A 21,631-nucleotide genomic window follows, 5' to 3' on the forward strand; every position below is an offset into this window, starting at 1 on the left:
TTCCTGTCCCTCTCAGTGAACCCACAACCCCTACAGACTACTGCATAAAAAATTACAGATGCAACAGCAGTGTCATAAAAGTCCTTAACAGCGGCCTGCATGCCCCAAAAGACCTCAATCTTCTCAGCAAGTGCAGACGACTTTGGCCCTTCTTGTACACAGCATCTGTGTTATGTGACCAGTCCAGTTTATTGGTGAGGTGAATGTTTGTGTGTGCACACCCCCCCCCCCCCCCCCCCCCACACACACACACACACACACACACACACACTACACATCACACACTGCATATCCTTTACATTCTTTATCCTATACTCACTATACTCATTATACTAACTACACACATCATACACACACTATACACATTTTAAACACACTACAAACATTAAGAGAAACCTCTGAACAGGTACACAACACACACACGTTACATATTACACGCTCTATACACACGCACACACACACACAGACACACACACACACACACACACACACACACACACACACACACACATACACAAACATATGTACACACACCCACAGCATACACACACAGACACACACACATCACACACACTACACACACTACACACCCACACACACAAACATCACACCCTAAGCACACAATGCATTCTATAAACATCCTACACACACTACGCACACCCTACACACTACCTACACACACTACACACATCATACACACACTAGAACAACACACACACATCATACACACACTACACACAACATACACACAATTCAATTTCATTGGGCCATGTGCAATTAAAACATAAATGTAACCATTTGATGCATCCGACTTAGGGTAATTTAAATCAAATGTAAAAAAATCGAACATCACTCAACAAGTAGGGACATGTAACAAATAGCAATATATCACACGTGAAAAGTCCCTCACAGGCACACATATACACACACACATACTACATGATCAGAGGGTGTGGCGACATGCACAGCCCAAAACACTACACCCACACGCATACACACCTTGTCAGCCCCATGGGGAGATAAAGTGACTGAAATAAAAAGTAATGATGGTCACTAACAAAGTTAGGGTTTGTTTTGCATTACACTTGCTTTGCAAGTGTATTGTTGTGAGAGTTGTATGTGATTTTTTAGATTAGCTTTAAAGCCACCAAACAAACCACAGTTTTTTATATTGTCTGGAATAGTGTTCCATTGTGTAACAGTTTTAACAAAGAAGGCTGCTTGCCATAATGCTGAATAGCAGGAGGGTACAGTGCAGTTATGTATGGAAGCTATTCTAGTGGACCATACAGAGCCACGGTAACAGACAAACCCGTACAAACAGGTGGGAGCCAAGCCTTTTCGGATTTTGTAAACTGTACATGAAAATACTGTGGCATTTTCAAAAGTAAATAGATTGTGTTTGTGTAGTATGTCTCAATGGTGATACCTTAGTGGCTTTTTATCAAAGATTTTCAGAGCCTGTTTTTACAAATATTCTATAGGCCTGATTGTTGTTGGACTAGCCTCATAGACACATTAGATGGAACGCAGGGGAATTACACTATCTGGTGTTTGGCGTGGTGCTTTAGATTGCTGTGCAAAAAAAGCACATCATCCACTGTGGACGGTTTTAGATGACTCCTGAATAACATATCCAGCACCAGAGAAGTCTGGCTCGGAATCGCAGAACCCGCGACCGACTCGCTGTTCAGGCGTTCGACCAAACCCGCACCGTGTCCGACACAGTACATTATTTTTCACCCCTTTCATCCAAATTGTGCGGGTCACCTGTCGGGTAACCGAACCCGTGTAGGACTCTTTGGAGTCTTGTAGGTCTTTACTTGTTGTGGAAGTAATACATTTTGTCTTTCAAGAAGGTTGTGTGATATCTGGCTGTAGGTGAGTTTGGTAACTTAAGATTCCTTTTGTTTAGAATTACGATTGCTAGATTTAACTCTTGGTCTGTTATTGCAGTTTGATTTTAGCCTTTTCGGTTGTGATCAGCTAAGTGGTCCATCTTGGTAGTTTCTGCTACTTTGGGTGGAAACAAAAGGCTTGATAGCTGGGCAGAGCCAAGTCTGCCTATTTAGAACAGTGAGGAAACCGAGTAAATTCAGTAAGGGTGCACTGTACTATCTGCGCACACCCTTTCTGAAGCCTCTCTCTCGCTCTCTCTCTCTCTGTCCCTCCCTCTCTCTCTTTCTCTCTCTCTCTCTCGTAGCTTTTTGTGGAGCACGTTAATTGTCTGAGAACACTCCCATTCATAATGCATTGGTTTACTTTCGTTCTGTGTAGCACGAAAAAAGTCGGACTAACGTGCTCTGCAACACGATTCAATAGATTAACGTTCGTGCGCATGAGCACGAAATCGCGTGATACCGGGTTGGACACAGGCTGTTGCATCCAAGTCAATTGCCAGCGCGGAAAGAATCAAGAATCAATTATTCATGGGACCATTTCTCAGTGTTTTTTTCACTAATAACTTAATATTCAACAAATTACTCTTAATTGCAGTAATAATGGCGCATTTCCACTGCAGGGTGCGGAACGGATCGGATCGCAAAGGTGCGGGTCGGATCGCGTTTCCACCGCCAAAAGTGGGCGTGACCCGGACTTTGCCGTACCCGTTCCGACCCCATTCTAGGGACTCCTCCGTTGCGGTACCCAAAACGAGACCAGACGCCTGAAAGGGTACCCTGGAATTCTAGCTACACCCCCCCTCCGTTGATTGGTCGACAGAATCGTCACTTCCGGGTGACGTGGGGATAAAAACAAACGAACAGTAGCCTCGAGGTATTATTCTTTACAATTAACATGTCGCGTAAAAAGCTTGCTTGGGCGAACAAGGAGGTGGAGACGTTCGTCTGCATTCTTGCGGAGGAAGACGTTGTTTACGATGTTTACGTAGCTGCCGCGGCGATTGACATCCGGCCTACCACCAAGGGTACTGTCGGCAGTGGAAACGCGACCTCGGAACTGAGCTGGGCTATACTGCCCCCTCCCTACCGCCCCTTTGCGATCCGATCCGTTCCGCACCCTGCAGTGGAAACGCGGCATAACATCAAGAAAAAACATTAAAAAAAAACGCAACTTTCATCGCAACTTTTTGGAAAAGCTCACGCAACATCAGGCATTTTAGGCCGCAACAATCTCACAAAAGGCCCACGAAATCCTGCAGGGACTGTATTATATAATATTATTAGATATAGAGCTCCGGGAGTCTGCAAACGGCAACAATCACTTCTCCTCCATGCTGCTGTTCACTCTGGACTGCAGGGAGTGAAAGCTGATTGGCTGTTATGTTACCTCCCTCAGGGAGTGAACGCTGATTGGCATCGTGGGAGTTGTCGTCTTGAATAGGCCTACACAAGCGCCAAAAAGCCACTGTCTGCTTTTTCTCGGTCAAGAAGGCACCAAATTAGAAATTGATGTGACTATTCGACTACATATATGACCCACTTTCAATGCAGATTCATGTCTCGATCGATTAAATTATCCTTTAAAGGACATGACACATGCTGCAGCCGTTTGATTTAGGCTATTGATTTTCTGTTTTTCCTACTTCTTATTTATGAAAATACAATGTTCTTGCCAAGATTAGGGTAAAGTCCATGTGGAAAAGATAGTCAGATGTCATTGCAGCAAAAGCGAAGGGTGGAAATGTATTTCTTGCATTTAACCTGGAGGGGTCTGTGTGAGGGCTTGGCACCGCCCAGGTAATATAAGGCCAGGTGTGTGTTTGGCAGAAACTGAATGACGTCATGTTTTTTCGTTTCCTATTGTGAGTGCTTGAAATCTTTGTTAGCGAGTTGAACTGACCTCGTCTTCCGTACACACGGCCCAAACTAATGGCCGAGACACACTGCTACCTTCTGTTTACTTTTATTACTTCTTTCTGGATCTGACTGGGAATAAATTCTGTGGTCTTGGTTGAATACATATCTATGGCAGCAAGTGTCAGTATACAGCTGTGTTCTCATGTAAATGCATGATTAAATGCATGGACTGTTTTGTGAAGAAAATTAGGGTTAGGGTTATCAAAAATCTTCACCGTGCGCGCCCACTGACATTTTACATATATATTTAAATATCTATTGTAGCGGGCCTGTGGGTGTGGGGTTTTCACACCACCAAGTTGAATAGACAATACCGACACAACACACAAAGCAGGTTCAATTTAGGATGGTTAATTCACGTAGTAAACACAACCAGGGTGGGAAAAGGGTCATCCACCTCCTTTATGATCCAGTCCTCTCTGTATCTTGCTAGCACTATCGCTGGCTTGTGGTAGCCTGCTCTCCCTTTTAACTGCAAGCACTCCAGCTTAATGGCCTTCAGGCCTGCCCGTTAACTGGAGGAAGTCCATGTATGGCCTGGGGGGTGGAGCCAGCAGGTTGCCAGACCTACCACTCCCCTCACTCGTCCCTGGCGTCTGCCACAGTATGGTTGTATGTATATCTGTATATATATATATATGGATCTGACGGGATAGGATAGGTTAATTCACTTGATGTGGTAAACAGTCTGGTTATGTTTTTAAACTGTTTATTCTCTTGCTAGAAGGACTATCTAGAAAGACTAGGCTACTTTATTTTGAGAGGCTCCTGGAATCGCCATGTTTCTTTCTAAATAACTAACTACCATTAGTTACTAGAATAATTGCATCACTTCTAGACTGAATTGAATAAATGCAATCCATAGTTACCAGTAAATATACCAATAAATATTGAAAAATAAAAATGTGCCAAAAAATTATATTTGGGGTAATTAAATATATCCGGAGCTTGCGCCCCGAATGAAACAGCCTAGTGACGCCACTGGTCTGTCCTACCATTGCTCTTGTGGGCTACTTTTTTCGTTATAGTGTTCTAATGCGAAAATGGAAACCTCAAAATGTCACAGATGATTGGCAGGTAGTGTCACAGATCGTTGTGCCTGCTGCTTATCGAGAGGAAATACTTAGAGTAGCCCATGACGCTGCTGCCGGACACTTAGGTGTCGCCAAGACATACGATCGCATCCTGCGTCATTTCCATTGGCCTGGACTAAAAAAAGATGTTAGTAATTTTTGCAAAACATGCCATATTTGTCAACTCATTGGCAAACCAAATCAGAAGATTCCAACTACTCTATTGTATGCAATCCCGCTGATCTACGCTCCTTTTGAGCAAATGATAATTGATTGTGTAGGTCCTCTTCCACGTTCCACTAGTGGTTGTTGTTACTTATTCACTTTGATGTGCACTAATACCCGCTTTCCGGAGGCTGTGCCTCTGCAAAGAATAACCAATAAAACCGTAACGCTGGCACTGATTAAGTTATTTTCACTTGTTGGACTACCCTATTTAATACAAAGCGATAGGGAAACTAACTTTAATTCTCATGTTTTCACCAGATTTCTTAAACAGCTTAAGATCGAGCACAACATCTCCAGCGCATTCCACCCGAAAGCCAGGGAGCGCTGGAGAGGTATCACCGGCGTTTAAATCAATGCTTAAGAATTACTGTCTTGAACTAGGGGCGAGTTGGGAGGAGGGTGTTCTCTGGTTGCTACTTGCCTCGAGAGAAGAGGTCCAGGAGTCCACTGGTTTCAGCCCGGCTGAGCTAGTGTTCTGTCACATACCGTACGGCCCGCTGGCCGTTCTCAAAGATGCTTGGTTAAGTCAGTCCAATCCGCGTAGCATGCTTCATCATGTAGATGACATCAGGTCACGTCTGTTCACTGTGCCTGAAATGGCAAAAAAGCAACTCCAAGGTACAAACAAAAATGAAAAAGTGGTACGATGTCAAAGCGAAAAGACGCATGTTTGAGCCGGGTGACAAAGTGCTACTGTTACTCCCTGTCCTCGGATCATCTCTTTAGTCTCATTTCAGTGGTCAATACACAGTCGAACAAAAGGTATTTGATCGTGATAATGTGATTCACACTCCAGATCTATGCCAGAGTTCACGTATGCTGAAACCTTACTATGCACAAGAGTCAGATACTGCTGCGCTCTCCGTAGTCCTGAACTCTGATTGTCCGCTGGCTAAAACGTTTCCTGTTATGTTGTCTACTTTAGTGGGGACTGAAGAAGATAACAGATCCAAGTAGGTCTGTCCCTGTTGGCAGGCTTAAAAATTCTGAAATGCTTGCGGAACTCCCAGAGTTTCTTATACTGAGAGTTGTCTACTTTGTGGTGGCTAGAGCCACCATTTCAGGGAGAAGGTGTTACGGACCCTCTTTATTTTGTTTAGTTTGTATATGCACTCTAGCACCCCCTGCTGGGGCTATTATGTTGTGTGGATTATTTTCTGGCTTTCACCTGTTTCACCTCCTGTTTACAGCTGGCAGTGTAGCCTATTTAAGCAGACCGGATTCTGGAAGAATCTCTCTCTCAACATGAAGATTTGTGGTTGCGCTCATGCCCACCACCATCTCTTCCTTTTTTTTCTCCTGCATGAGGCCATAATTGTTTGGCAATTGGCCTTTTAAGTCACTTATGACTTTATGCGGGAATCCCCACTTTTCAGTAATTCTCATGTCCATCCATTAGAGCCTAGGCAATGGGCCGTAATTGTGTGTGTGTGTGTGTGTTTGTGTGTGTGTGTGTGTGTGTGTGTGTGTGTGTGTGTGTGTGTGTGTGTGTGTGTGTGTGTGTGTGTGTGTGTGTGTAGGTTTGCAGTGTGTTAGAGAGTCTAGAGCAGGAGTATCGAAGAGATGAGGACTGGTGTTCGGGTCACGACAAGGTCAACTCTGTTGCCGAGGGCGACCAGCTTCTCCCCCTCATCAGCAAACACCTGGAGCAGAAGGAGGCCTTCCTCAAGGTAACGCACACATGCATACATACACATGCACACAGAAGCAAACACGTACACGCACATGTATACACACGCACACATGTACGCACTGACACACACACACACGCACAACAACACGCACACATGTTCTAAAGGTGTTGTAAGAGGTCAATATTGAATAACCTGGCCTAGCGTGTGTTAACCAGAGACGTGCGGTGAGGTCCGTGGCTGGTGAGGCACTGACTTAGTCCAGACATTTACAAATGTTTAGAACAAAAGACAGGGAAAGCAGGAATGCAGATTTCTCGTAGCACAGCCACACAGCCACACAGCCAGTCTTTTCGGCGGTACCACTCTGTTTGAAAAGACCGTTACTTTCTGTCCCGTTGTTTGAACGTTGTTCCATCATTTATTATCTCTTTCTTTGATTGAAAGTCCAGTTTTGAGACATTTCTGAGCTTGGCTATTGAATCATTATCTTCCATGTTTGCAGTCAGAAATGTTTTGTTCAAATAAACAAACTGATGTAGTGCACTTGACTGCTTAAAAGAAGTTAACGGAAGCATCCTGTACTGTAAACACTGTGGGCTCACGCATACGCCCCCTTCAGTGAGGCAGAGGAACTTACTGCCTCATTTCATGCTTTTTCAGCGCGGTTTTATGTCAGATCAGCATATTTATTCTTGCTGCAAGACTAAATATGTTATACACATACATCAAATACATTAACTAGTTTAAGTAAAGTGCGATCATACAATAAAAGTGTCTACAAACATTACATTGGTGACAACGGTGAAAAAGCTAACTGGGTTGAGCGCATGCGCTCTACCCAGTTTATGAGGGATTGCGCAATTCTCAGTGAGGCAGCACTGCTTGCTGCCTCAGTCGGCCTCAGCCGGCCTCAGCTCCTGTATTTCCCCTCAGGAAAAAGGCAAATTCAGTGATTTTGATAATAAAAATGATTTAAATTATTGGAATCGCACATTAATTACATTTAGACCAAAGATCAGGAGACAAATACCAATATATATATTTTTTATATTTTAATTTTATCATAATTCGTTTTTTCTTTTCATGATGACAGGTGAGGCTCTACCTCACCTGCCTCCCCTGACTGCACGTCACTGGTGTTAACGTGTCGTAACCTAGCCTGTGTTAACGTGCTGTAACATGTCCTAGCATGTATTAACATGTTGTAACCTGGCCTAATGTGTGTTAAAATGTTGTAACCTGGCCTAGCCTGTGTTAACATGTTGTAACCTGGCCTAGCGTGTGTTGACGTGTTGTAACCTGGCCTAGTGTGTGTTAACGTGTTGTAACCTGGCCAAGCGTGTGTTGACGTGTTGTAACCTGGCCTAGCGTGTGTTAACGTCTTGTAACCTGGCATAGTGTGCGTTAACATGTTGTAACCTGGCCTAGCGCATGTAACATGTTGTAACCTGGCCTAGCAAGTGTTAACATGTTGTAACCTGGCCTAGTGTGTGTTAACATGTTGTAACCTGGCCTGGCGTGTGTTGACGTGTTGTAACCTGGCCTAGCATGTGCTCAAATGTTGTTACCTGGCCTAGCGTGCGTTAACATGTTGTAGCCTGGCTTAGCGCTTGTTAACATTTTGTAACCTGGCCTAGCGTGTGTTAACATGTTGTAACCTGTCCTAGGGTGTGTTAACATGTTGTAACCTTGCCTAGCGTGTGTTAACATGTTGTAACCTGGCCTAGCGTTTGTTTATGTGTTGTAACCTGGCCTAGCCTGTTAACATGTTATAACCTGGCCTAGCATGTGTTAACGTGTTGTAACCTTGCCTAGCATGCGTTAACATCTTGTAACCTGGCCTAGCCTGTGTTAACATATTGTGACCTGGTCTAGTGTGTGTTAATATGTTGTAACCTGGCCTAGCGTGTGTTAACGTGTAGTAAACTGGCCTAGCATGTGTTAATATGTTGTACCCTGGCCTAGCATGTGTTAACATGTTGTAACCTGGCCTAGCGTGTGTTAACATGTTGTTACCTAGCCTAGCTTGTTAACGTGTGGTTCCATGTCCGGTAGGCATGTACCCTGGCCAGGAGGAACGCGGAGGTGTTCCTGAAGTACATCCACAGGAACAACTTTACTCTTCCAGGGGGAACCCCTCACACCAGAGCCCCTGAACAGCAGGTCAAAGGTCAGGAGGTCAACCAGCCACACCATTGCATTGACCAACATAAAATTATGACTGCTGATAACTACTGTGTGTGTGTGTGTGTGTGTGTGTGTGTGTGTGTGTGTGTGTGTGTGTGTGTAGCTATCCTAAACGAGCTGCTCCAGAGGGAGAACAGAGTTCTTCACTTCTGGACCTTGAAGAAACGCCGGCTGGACCAGTGCCAGCAGTACCTGGTGTTCTTACACAGCGCCAAGCAGGTCACACACACACACACACACACACACACACACACACACACACACACACACACACACACACACGATAACATGTTGTCTCTGGGTCCCTAGCATCTGCTCACACTACCCTTCCTCCCACGGGGCCGTTGGAATAATCTCCAGGAAACCCCTGTTTGGTAGAATCAAGACAGAATAATAAAGCTCATTATATGAAACATTATATGGACGTGTTTCATATTTTGCAGAGCTCTGACTGTTGCCAGGCAGATCATCTGTTGTTGTAAAGGTTTGGTCCTCCTTGTGGTCTCTAACGGTAGTGAATGGTAATGCTTTCTAGGTATGCTTCCATTTCCCTTTAAAAGAAAATATCTAAATTGAGCCAATCAGAGGAGCTCTTGGTATCCAATGAAAAAGGGTGTCAGCAAGTCTAGAGCAAGTACACAGAAGATACTTTTTTGTACTGTGGGCTTAAGAAGGGATGTCATTTCAAATATAAGTATGTTTGATTACTATGGAGGCAGTTTAATGAAAACATAGAAAGGGTAAATTCCTAATCTAAAAGTGTGCTTGTTAGTTTCCACAATGTTCACAAACCTTTACCTTTTCTGTGTTTTCATGTGTGTTTGCATGTACTTGTGTGTGTGTGTGTGTGTGTGTGTGTGTGTGTGTGTGTGTGTGTGTGTGTGTGTGTGTGTGTGTAGGCTCTAGACTGGATCCAGCAGACAGGGGAGGGGTATCTCTCAACTCCCAGACCATCTGAGGATCTACAGGAACACCAGCAGTTCTCCCTGTTGGCCAAGGTAGAGAGACACCAACTCATAGCGCACAGAGAGAAAGGTGTGTGTGTGTGTGTGTGTGTGTGTGTGTGTGTGTGTGTGTGTGTGTGTGTGTGTGTGTGTGTGTGTGTGTGTGTGTGTGTGTGTGTGTGTGTGTGTGTGTGTGTGTGTGTGTGTGTGTGTGTGTGGACCAGGTGGAGGTGATGGTGTAGTTTATGTGTGTGTGTGTGTGTGTGTGTGTGCAGCGGACCCGGGACCAGGTGGAGGTGCTTGTGCGGCTGGCGGACGGGCTGGTGGAGCAGGGCCACGCCCACTCCACCGAGCTGCGACGCTGGGTCTCGTCTCTGGACCGCCGCTATCGGGACTTCAGCCTCCGCCTGGGCCAGTACCGGGTGGACCTGTACCGGGACCGGGGCCTCCAGCCACAGGTACTACTAGTACTAGTATGTGTAGTGGTACCCACTGGTACCACTGCTCTATACTAATACCAGTACCTACTGGTACCAGTACCTACTGGTACCACTACCAGAGAACAACGTACAGCGTAATGGAGTTGCGCACAGGTAGCGAGGCAGGTGCTACAGTTGCCGGCTACGCTGATCCCCAGTTAAACAATAAGCTCAGTTTTTGTTTTAAAATCAATGCTACACTAAAGATCGCTGATTTGTTTCAGGAAGTCATAGTCATAAGTTATATTGTAACCCTCCTGATTTTATCTGTACGTTGTAGTTGGGCATCAACAACCTACAGCAACAGAAAGAAAGCAATGTTTTTACCTGTGATCCACGGAGTCAGTTCATCTAGTACTCCACGATACTGAACGATGGAAAAGCGACTGCTCCTATAAAGCGGTTCCGATCTACGGAGAGAATAAAGCCATCCAAACATCTAAGGAAATCAGTCAGCTACCTCGTTATCATCCTCCTGCTTGCTGGCGATGTCCACCAAAACCCTGGACCTAAATCCAGCCCATGGTGACCCACACTGCGCTATTGCGTCCATCAGACAAGTTACTGTTGATCCTATGGGTAACTTTGAGTTCCCCCAGCAAAGTGACAATAATCCATCGTCTTCTAAACTGTCGGTCACACGACCACTGTGACTAGCCTGCTCACGGCTATTTCCAACGTGTGTAGTAAATTCAGTAGCGTAACATGGGGTTTAAGTCGGGGCCTTCAGTAACGAACTGCACCAACGGCCAACCCCCAAACACACATGCACACAAATGTCATATTAGATGCCGATACAGCCAACTCAGCCACAATAACAAGACAGTTGATCTTCAGCAACAACAACAGCGCACACGCACACCACACAGCATTACCGCAGAGCTGGAGTAATGCAGCATCACCATCAGATCTGTCCTTATGTCCCACGCACACCACACAGCATTACCGCAGAGCTAGAGTAATGCAGCATCACCATCAGATCTGTCCTTATGTCACACGCACACCACACAGCATTACCGCAGAGCTGGAGTAATGCAGCATCACCATCAGATCTGTCCTTATGTCACTCCGCAACCAGACTGCACATCACACACATGACACAAAAACAAGTGTTCAGTTATTGTTGTTATGTTCATGTTATGCTTTCGCAACTTCAACAGATTCAATAAAGTAGCCTATAGCAACAATATTACAAGTGCACCGCCAGTTTATTAAAAAAAATGAAACATACAAGTAGGCCTTTATGCCACATATTTTACAACAGCTATTCCAGCCAGAATATTAAGCCCACAGGAGTAGTAGTGAACGGGTTCATTTAATATGCTTATTATGCGGCATCCACAGACAGCATTACCATTAAGCCTACTGCCCAAATTCCAGCAATATATTTGTGTTTCCAACCATTACAAAAAATGCGTCATAAACTAAAGTACCAGAACAAGATTATCGCTCTTACAAAGTGCAAAGTAAAACTCACCCATCACTTGTAGAGGAAATCCATCATCCCATCCTTTCGGAGTAAACGTTCAATGACTTCCTCATGCAGTCGGGCGTCCTGTTTTAGTTTGATGAGCAGCTCCTTCTCGATGGCAATAGATGCCAGTGCAGAGAGTCGGGTCTGTCCGGTTGCATTCTGCGAGTACGTTTTGATGCGCTTGAGAGCTGAGAAAGATCGCTCAACTGAAGCTGTAGACACTGGTATGGTCACGATCAAGCAGGTGAGGGCATACAGCTGTGGCATGCTGACTGACAGCCCAGTGCTCCTCAGGAAAGTCAGTAGGTCACTTGGGCTCCTTCCCTGAAAGTTGCTCATGCTGTACATAACTTTGAGCTCAGCTCTGAGTCTGCCCATGTCAAACTGTGCACCGTAGCTCTCCTCCAGGCTCCGGAGCTCTTCTTCGGAAAATGTTTTATGTATTTTGTATGATCTTTACCCTTCAATGTTGTTGATGCTGTTGTTTTGTTTTGAGTATTGCCCGTTATGTTTAGTATATATTTTTATTGTCCTTTGAACTCCCTGCCCAGGGATCACAGATGCAAATTAGCTATTCAGCTTACTCTGGTATAGACCCTGTTCACATGGTCCCTTTCAACTAAACCAATAAACTAAACTAAACTGCACATACTCTATAATATTACCAGTACCTACATACTGGTACAACTACAAATACTATATACTAATACATGTTCTAATAAATATACATACTAATATACTAGTGGGCCTTGAACCACAGGTACAACTGTACATACTTATATACACTAATTCATGTACATACTAATACTGTAGTGCCAATAAACAGTTTTGGGTTTTTCCTTTAAACCCTAAACCCTAACCACAAGGAGAAAGCAGGTGATGCAGAGATCCAAATCCAATGAGAGAGAGTTTCACCATGTTGGCGGTATTTATGTTAAATACAATATAATATAAAATAAGGATGCAAGTATAGTTCAAAGTCCATAAATCCATAAGTCCAAAGGCAATAGCAGGCTTTACAGGCCCAAACGCTGTTCACCAACCGAGTGTTCACAGACCGAGCGACCAATCAATCGATATCACAGACCGAGCACCAATACTAATAAATATACACTACACAATAAAACCACACACTCTCCTTCTGCTGCCTCAACCCTGAACACATCATTAGCTTTGTGTGCGTTTGTGTGTGTGGTTGTCAGGACAACAAGGACCTAGAGTTGGACATCATCCCTGCCAGTCTTGCTGATGACCCGGAAGTTAAACTCCGCGACCCGAACCATGAGATCAACGAGGAGAAGAGGAAATCCGCCCGGAAAAAAGAGTGAGTGAGTGAGTGAGTGAGTGAGTGAGTGAGTGATCATATGTTACTTATGGCTTGAACTATGTGTCTGTGTGGTGTGTGTAGGTTCATCATGGCTGAGCTGCTCCAGACAGAGAAGGCCTATGTCAGAGATCTTCATGAGTGTCTGGAGGTAAGAGGATACCCTCAGTAGAACCTATAGAACTACCGGAACCATCATGTGTGTCCCATGACACATACAGACTTCTGATCCCTGTTCAAAAGCAGTAGAGCTAACAAAGTGTTCATCAAATATAAATGTTGCCCCTATTCTGTCTGTAACTTTCTCTCTTCTGTCTGACTACCTCTCTATCCTTCTGTCTACCTGTGTGTCTGTCTGTCTGTCTGTCTGTCTGTCTGTCTGTCTGTCTGTCTGTCTGTCTGTCTGTCTGTCTGTCTGTCTGTCTCTGTCTGTCTCTGTCTGTCTGCCTGCCTGTCCGTCCATCGTTGTGTGTCTGTCTATGTGTGTTCTAACATATCTGTATCTTTGTATGTATGTCTGTCTGTTTGTGTGTCTACCTGTGTTCCTACCTATCTGTGTCTCTCCCTGTCTAAGTTTCTACCTGCTGGTGTGTGTGTGTGTGTGTGTGTGTGTGTGTGTGTGTGTGTGTGTGTGTGTGTGTGTGTGTGTGTGTGTGTGTGTGTGTGTGTGTGTGTGTGTGTGTGTGTGTGTGTGTACCTGTCTGTGTGTCAGACCTACCTATGGGAGATGACCAGTGGAGTGGAGGAGGTTCCAGCTGGGATTGTGAAGAAGGAGCTGGTCATATTTGGAAATATCCAGGACATCTATGAGTTCCATAACAAGTAAGATATGAGCAGCTGCACTAGAGTGCTGCTTCCATGAATTGAAGACATCCATGACTTCCATAACAAGTAAGAAATTAGCAACTGCACTAGAGTGGTGCTTCCATGTATCCAGGACATATATGTCTTCCATAACAAGTAAGATATGAGCAGCTTCACTAGAGTGCTGCTTCCATGTATCCAGGACATCTACGACTCGATAACAAGTAAGATATGAGCAGCTGCACTAGAGTGGTACTTCCATGTATCCAGGACAGCTAGGACGAAAGATATGAGAGAGTGCTTCCCCTGTTTTGCCCCCAGGCAATTCATCCCCCTTACCAACTTCGTGTGTGTGTGTGTGTGTGTGTGTGTGTGTGTGTGTGTGTGTGTGTGTGTGTGTGTGTGTGTGTGTGTGTGTGTGTGTGTGTGTGTGTGTGTGTGTGTGTGTGTGTGTGTGTGTGTGTTCTCCAGTATCTTTCTGAATGAGTTAGTAAACTACGAACAGCTACCAGAAGATGTTGGACACTGCTTCGTCACCTGGGTGAGAAACATAAAGACAATAACCAGACATACATATATATATAAAAAAGATGTGCTGAACAAGGCGCTCTTCTTAAAGTTAAAAAACCTTTAATAATTTCTTAATTCATAATAGAATTCTTAAAAAGTTGCCAACATGTTTCGGCCATTGTAGGCCTTCATCAGGGCATGATCAATAAACAAGGTGTACCGGCAGGTATATCAATGCATAGCTATTAGCTAAACTCGCTCCAGCTGGAGTAGGTGGAGTCAACAAATTACAAATAATGAAGCCTAAATCATGAAATATGATCACAAAATACATACATATCCATGACAAACATAGAATGGATCCAGTGTTGAATAACCATCATAGTATTACAATCATAATAATTTAAACGGTAACAAACAGCTCATCAATGCTAAAGGAAGACCACCATTTCAATAGAATCATTCAATCCTGGGAATGCCATAGCATCTAGTTTATAGATACAGCGACTTTCTTTTTGGTTTAGTGTTATTCGTCTATCACCCTTCCTAAAGGTTAGGGGCACATGATCAATCCCTATGGCCAGTCTATCACCCAAAGTAGGTTCTCTTCTAAAGGAGAAGACAGGGGGCTCTTTAAAAATATCATTTAGCGAGTCACCACATTGAAGGACGTTCCAATTATTTTTTATTATATTACGTATAGTGTATGCGTCTGTGTGGTGTCCATTTCGAGCCAAGGTTCTTGCGGCGATGAATAACGTGAAGCGTGGATGGATTGTACACGCACACTCTCGATATCTTGATAAAAAATGATTTATTCGATCTTTTCCAGTAACAAAAAACGAATCCGATGCATTTGTAAATTAGGTAGATAATATAATCTTAACAAAAAGCGTATCAAACAATCAATTATATCGACAGTAGTGGTCAAAACAGAGTGATTAACCACGCTACCCTCATCCATCGGCCAACCCAAACATTTGGCTGACCCCTTTACTTTATGAGCTTTGCCTGTGACATCAGACATGACATCTACAAACGCAAAATATTATACAAAATACAAATAAGATAATAATACAAAATCATTTCATCATCAACACTTTTCATACTTCAAAACAAGAATATAAATTATATTAAAAGTAAAAAGCAGCGAAATGGCTGTAACAGTCTGTGCTATAGTGTGTGTAAAAGAAAACCATGTCATTTTTAGCAGTTAATGGCTTTCTATAAAGCAGCGAATTACGTTCAAAAGAGCTGGCCGATTGTACATATCTTTACTTTTAGCGTCACACTCTTGATCGTATGTATATCGTCATACTCTTGATCGTATACATATATATGTATATGTGTGTGTATATATATATATATATATATATATATATATATATATATATATAACATCACATTTCTGGATGGTGAATTCTAATATAACCCTTATTAGAAAGATCCTAGTCTAACTAGTGGGGGTGAGATCATGTGTACATGCAGTAAGTGATGATATGATGCTTTATTCTACCAGGGTGTCCAATTTTGACTCATCTGCCAGAATAATTTGATATATTTTCAATTGAAATACTCTAATTTGGGGGCTCTTCCCAGTAAATGTCGATATTGTGATTAATGAGGATTAATCACAGGATTAACATGTGATTAATCCAATGTGATGTGTGTGTGTGTATATGTATACTGTATATACACACACGTCTGTGTGTTGCAGGCGGATAAGTTCCACATGTATGTGAAGTACTGTAAGAACAAGCCGGACTCCAACCAGGTCATCCTGGAGAACGCAGGAACCTTCTTTGATGTGAGATGTCCTCTTCATCACACAGTCACTCTCATACTCGAGAGCACTGTGTGTGTGTCTGTGGCTGTGTCTGTGTCAGTTTGTGTGTGTGTTTGTGTGTTTGTGTACTGTGTATGTGTCTGCTCTAGGGAGATCAGATAGTACTTTATCATCCCAGAAAGGGAGTTCTTGTGTCACAGCCAAAAGTACAGGACAGGAGTGGAATTAAAACTACATTTGATCAGATAATAATACACAATTAAACTACAAAAAGATATGTATAGCAAACACCCCCTCACGCACTTCTCAGAAAGAAGCAGATGTTGGAGGTGCAGTATTGGTGTCAGCCAGCAGGGGTGGTGACGAGATGTCTTTGATTGACAGGAGATTCAACAGAGACACGGGCTGGCCAACTCCATCTCCTCTTACCTCATCAAACCTGTCCAGCGCATCACTAAATACCAGCTGCTGCTCAAGGTAACACACCCACACACACATACACACATGTAACCCAGGCTTCATTGATATGCTGCTTATGTGCTGAGGTTTTTTTTTGCTAATCCCTACACTGTGCCCCCCTTAGAGGAGCATAGTTTGGGAATTAACTTTTTTACCCTCTGGTTTACTTTTTTCTTATCTAACGAGGGGCGCATGTGCGCCCTGACAGTCTCTCCGTCCCATCTCCCCACACTGTCTTTTATGTTTCTTGGACGGGATGTAACTGGTAATTTCGTTGCTCTGTAACATGTGCAATGAAAATAAAGCATCCATCTATCTATAAGCTGGGGAAAGAGTTTAAAAGAAAAAGGAGTAAGAGTCTGTTATTTAGTTTGAATGAGTGTACGAGAGATAGCTGGCATTTATAGGGTTAACTGAGGCGCAGAGAGAGCATAGCGTCATGACGTCACGGGCCACCTGCGTTGCAGTTGCGCACAACACTCGGGAGGAAGGCCGAGCATAGATACTAGGGCCACGTTTATACGTAGCAGGGTATTTATAGAAACGAATATTTCCCCCCCTCCGTTTTCAAAAATAACATTGTGCACACAACATTGTTTTCAAAATAGTTGTCGTTTACATCAAAACGCATAAATACGCCGTCGAGCGCAATTAAAGCCATGCAAGCCAATCAGAATCCGCAGAATCAACAACAACGAATAACACGAGCGTCTTCCTGTAACAAACAAACTGTAAACATAGGGCGCTCATATGACGTGCGCATTTCCTGGCGCATAATGTGACGCTTCAGAACCTAAAACCCCGTTTCCCCCCGTTGACACGACAACACATAACCGGCGTTTTCGGAAATCTCCACTTTGGCCGGAGTTTTTAGAAATTATCGTTTTCTGTGACAAAAACTGCGTTTTCGTGTAAATGAGAGGCCAAACCGCGTGGAAATATCTGCGTTTTCCCTTCGTGTAAACGGGGCCTACATCATAGACCTCTTATAGCATAGACGGAGCATTGGCTGCTGGGACGCGAGAAATACGGCCGCCATCTTGGAGTGGTCAACCGGGAGCAGCAACAGCAGCAGAAACAGGATGCCGGGCTGTTGTTCAGCGTATTCCTGCTCAAATCGGCGGACCATCCACAATAGGAATCGGGGGATTACTTTTCACAAGCAAGATTTAACATTACCGTACTATTGGTATAAACGGTATTGAATAATAAAACACGCCAAACCATGTGGCCTTTATCATAGCTACACGTATGACAAAAAACCGCATGAAAATCAGTGGTATTCAGTGAGGTATGATTAATTAAATGCGCTGACAGTTCATTGCTCCAGCGAAACGGATTACACTGAGTGGAGCGGATGACCACTCCAAGATGGCGGCCCGTGTCTCGTCAGCGCCAGTAGGCGGTAGCATTCGATGCTCCGCGATCATATAAGATGTCTATGTACTAGATGCCCCTACGGCGGCGTCTAGAACGTCACCATAGGCCGCCATCTTACCACAGTAATGGCGCGTTTCCACTGCAGGGTGCGGAACGGATCGGATCGCAAAGGTGCGGGTCGGGTCGCGTTTCCACCGCCAAAAGTGGGCGTGACCCGGACTTTGCCGTACCCGTTCTCGGGACTCCTCCGTTGGGGTACCGCAAACGAGACGAGACGCCTGAAAGGGTCCCGTGAAATTCTAGCAACACCCCCCCCTCCGTTGATTGGTCGACAGAATCGTCACTTCCGGGTGACGCGGGGATAAAAACAAACGAACAGTAGCCTCGAGGTATTATTCTTTACAATTAACTTGTCGCGTAAAACGCTTGCTTGGGCGAACAAGGAGGTGGAGACGTTCGTCTGCATTCTTGGGGAGGAAGACGTTTTTTACGATGTTTACGTAGCTGCCGCGGCGATCGACATCCGGCCTACCACAAAGGGTACTGCCGGCAGTGGAAACGCGACCTCGGAACTGAGCTGGGCTATACCGCCCCCTCCCTACCGCACCTTTGCGATCCGATCCGTTCCGCACCCTGCAGTGGAAACGCGGCATAAAGCTTTCTGGTGGAATCTGTTGTAGCGGACGTAAATCAGTGATCTGCACAAACGCTAATTCTCTTATCTCGCTGAAATCTTGACGGATTTACAAACGGTTTGGTTTCTTACAAACTTTTGCTTTTTCTGAATTTTAGTAGACCATATATTGATTTAACATAAATAACATGAAAACCTTGTGCATGTGTGTATTTATTGCACCTATTTGTTCTGTTTAATGTTCATTTCATATGAAAACACATGGTTATATATAATTACATAAATACATCTCTGTACAGGGTGGGGATTTCAACATGCAGCCTTTCTTGATGTATATTTGTAAAGGGAAATCTTGTACCTATTTTAGAACATTCAATTTTTCTTAGAACCTAACAATTATTCATACGTATGTACTGTCATACCTACATCTCTGACATTTATAACAAACCAAACCGTTTGAAAATCGGTTGAAAATTGAGCAAGTTATGGTTACTTAAAAAGTACATTAATCACTACCAACACAATGTTATTGGTGAGCAGCTTACTGTGGTAAGATGGCCGCCAGTGGTGACGTTCGACTCCATTGGCCAGCACCGCGGACGAGGCATCTAGTTAATATATATGAGGCCGAGCTCTCTGAGTGGCCAACGACGTGCGTCACGACGTAGGTCGCATTGGTCGCGTCGTAGGTCCCGACGTAGGTCGCTCGTCTGGCTGCTTTCAGTCGCTGTGGTCACTGGCTGGCTTGGTCGCTTAAAATCTATGGGCTGTCGTTTATCAGTTAATTTGCATGTTATTAACGGGTTTTTTGCGACAGTTGAAGTTTATATTTTTATATTGAAGTAGGCATACAGTTTAAAATGATGAAATCGTTGGTCCATCAGTATCAATAAAATATATTAGTTGTAATTTGGGGCAGATTCAAATAATGTATTTTAGATATTGTATAGCCTATTTGTTTTGTTAAATGACAGTAAGCCTAATAAGGTATATTATGCACAAAGTTCTTCGTTATAGAGTGATATATTCGTTGTAATTTGGGGCGCATTCAAATAATGTATTTTAGATATTATATATAGCCTGTTTGTTTTGTTAAATGTCATTAAGCCTAATAAGGTATGTTATGTACAACATTTTTCGTTATAGAATGAGATAGGACAATAAAAGTGCAAAATTTAGAAGAAATTGTCACAGTGGTACAAGCGGTAGCGACGCTTGGTTACTAATCAAGAAGGCAGTTGTTCGATTCTCTATGGGGGCAGATATATTTCTGCTCTTTCTACGGCCACACCAAGCCTAACCTGACGCTTTATCATTGTGTGATGGTTCAACGCTTCCAACGCAGCTAGATGAGTCCATGTCCATGCAAGTGAACGGAGCGTTCCCTCTTCATCATAACTATCAAACCAAACATCCTTCACATTCACCGAGCGAACATTATGAAAGTAAAATGCACATTTCTCGCTAAAAAATGTTTCCATAAACGCATTTAATGGCGTAACTATGTTACAATTTCCACCCAGAATAAAGAAAGATGTCGGCCGTATGCTTCTGTGCTAGCGTCACTAATCTCTGCCAGTGACGTCGGGTCAAGCTCCACGCTGATTGGCTATCGCGGCTAAGAGTCATGCGTTGGAGCGTTGAAAGTTACATTTTTTGAATTCTGGGCGTTGGTGCGTTGGGCACGTTACTGCGTTTACGTGCGTAATTACGTGCGTCTGCCGCGTCTAACGCCCCTAACGCGACGCTTCAACACGTGTAACACGTCTACGCACCTATACCAATGATTCCCTATGCAAAAATGCTGATTTTAAACGCCCTAACGCGAGTAACGCGGTTGGTGTGGCCGTACCTTAACGCGATGCTTCAACGCGTGTGACGCGTCTACGCGCCTATACCAATGGTTCCCTATGCAAAAATGCTGATTTTCGACGCCCCTAACGCGAGTAACGCGGTTGGTGTGGCCGTACCTTAGTCAAACTTACTGACGCAATCGGCCTCTTTCATTTTAACATTTTTGTATGATTCAGTACGATGGTCTGATAATTATACAACGTAATGACGGGCTGCGACGCCCGGCTGGTATCGGCTGGCTGGCTGCGACGACAGGCCAGCCACGGCTGGCCGCTGGCTGCGGCTGGTAGCTGGCTCTGGCAGGCTGACCGACTAGGTCGCGACCATAAATGCGTTGCGACCCTTTTGGCGGCAAATAGGTTGCAACCAACCAGAGGTATGGCTGAATGAGCGACCTGTGGCAGCCAGCCATTGTCACCATGGCTGCTACCATAACCAAAAGCCTATTATCAGTTAACATCTCATTGAACAGAATAAATATACGTGCGTCAGTATAATTATAGGCCTATTGCTCTATCTATATTTAATTAATTTTAAATTAACTTTGTAATACAGTGATGTGTAGAAATTTATATTGATTATATTGTATAGCCTATTGATTTGTTAAATGTCAAAGACTAATAAAATATCCTATGAAGAAAGTTATAGTGTAATATACTTCTGTATATGTGTAACAGTATTTAACATAAAAGCCACAGTGGTGTAAGTGGTAGTGATGCTATGGTAGTAATCAAGGGGTTGTGTGATTGATTCTCTCCACGGTCAGATCGATTGTTGCTCTTTTAGTCAAACTTCGGCCTCTTTCATTTTAACATTTTAGGTGATGATAATTATACGTCGTAATGACGGGCTGCGACGCTGGCTGGTGTCGGTTGGCTGGCTGCGACGACAGGCCAGCCGGCTGGCCGCTGGCTGCCGCTGGCCACTGGTAGCTGGCTCTGGCAGGCAGACCGACTAGGTCGCAACCATAAAAGTGTTGCAACCCTTTTGCGGCAAATAGGTCGCAACCAACCATATGGCTGAATGAGCGACCTGTGGCAGCC

At 44.0% G+C, this 21,631-nt stretch overlaps 1 protein-coding gene across 6 annotated transcripts in view; it reads left to right on the plus strand.

Annotated features, from left to right (window-relative positions):
* The window catches only part of kalrna (kalirin RhoGEF kinase a), a 186,035-nt gene that overhangs the window by 77,697 nt on the left and 86,707 nt on the right, over window positions 1–21,631 (plus strand). For all 6 annotated transcript variants that reach the window (XM_060074643.1, XM_060074646.1, XM_060074645.1 and 3 more), the window contains 11 exons: window positions 6,640–6,789; window positions 8,809–8,923; window positions 9,044–9,159; window positions 9,840–9,938; window positions 10,160–10,342; window positions 13,040–13,161; window positions 13,246–13,312; window positions 13,874–13,983; window positions 14,437–14,506; window positions 16,193–16,282; window positions 16,646–16,738. In XM_060074643.1, coding sequence (XP_059930626.1) covers window positions 6,640–6,789; window positions 8,809–8,923; window positions 9,044–9,159; window positions 9,840–9,938; window positions 10,160–10,342; window positions 13,040–13,161; window positions 13,246–13,312; window positions 13,874–13,983; window positions 14,437–14,506; window positions 16,193–16,282; window positions 16,646–16,738 — 1,215 coding nt within the window. The remainder of the gene's footprint in view (window positions 1–6,639; window positions 6,790–8,808; window positions 8,924–9,043; window positions 9,160–9,839; window positions 9,939–10,159; window positions 10,343–13,039; window positions 13,162–13,245; window positions 13,313–13,873; window positions 13,984–14,436; window positions 14,507–16,192; window positions 16,283–16,645; window positions 16,739–21,631) is intronic.

The sequence above is a fragment of the Gadus macrocephalus genome, chromosome 16 (assembly GCF_031168955.1).
Source record: "Gadus macrocephalus chromosome 16, ASM3116895v1".
Lineage (NCBI taxonomy): Eukaryota > Metazoa > Chordata > Actinopteri > Gadiformes > Gadidae > Gadus > Gadus macrocephalus.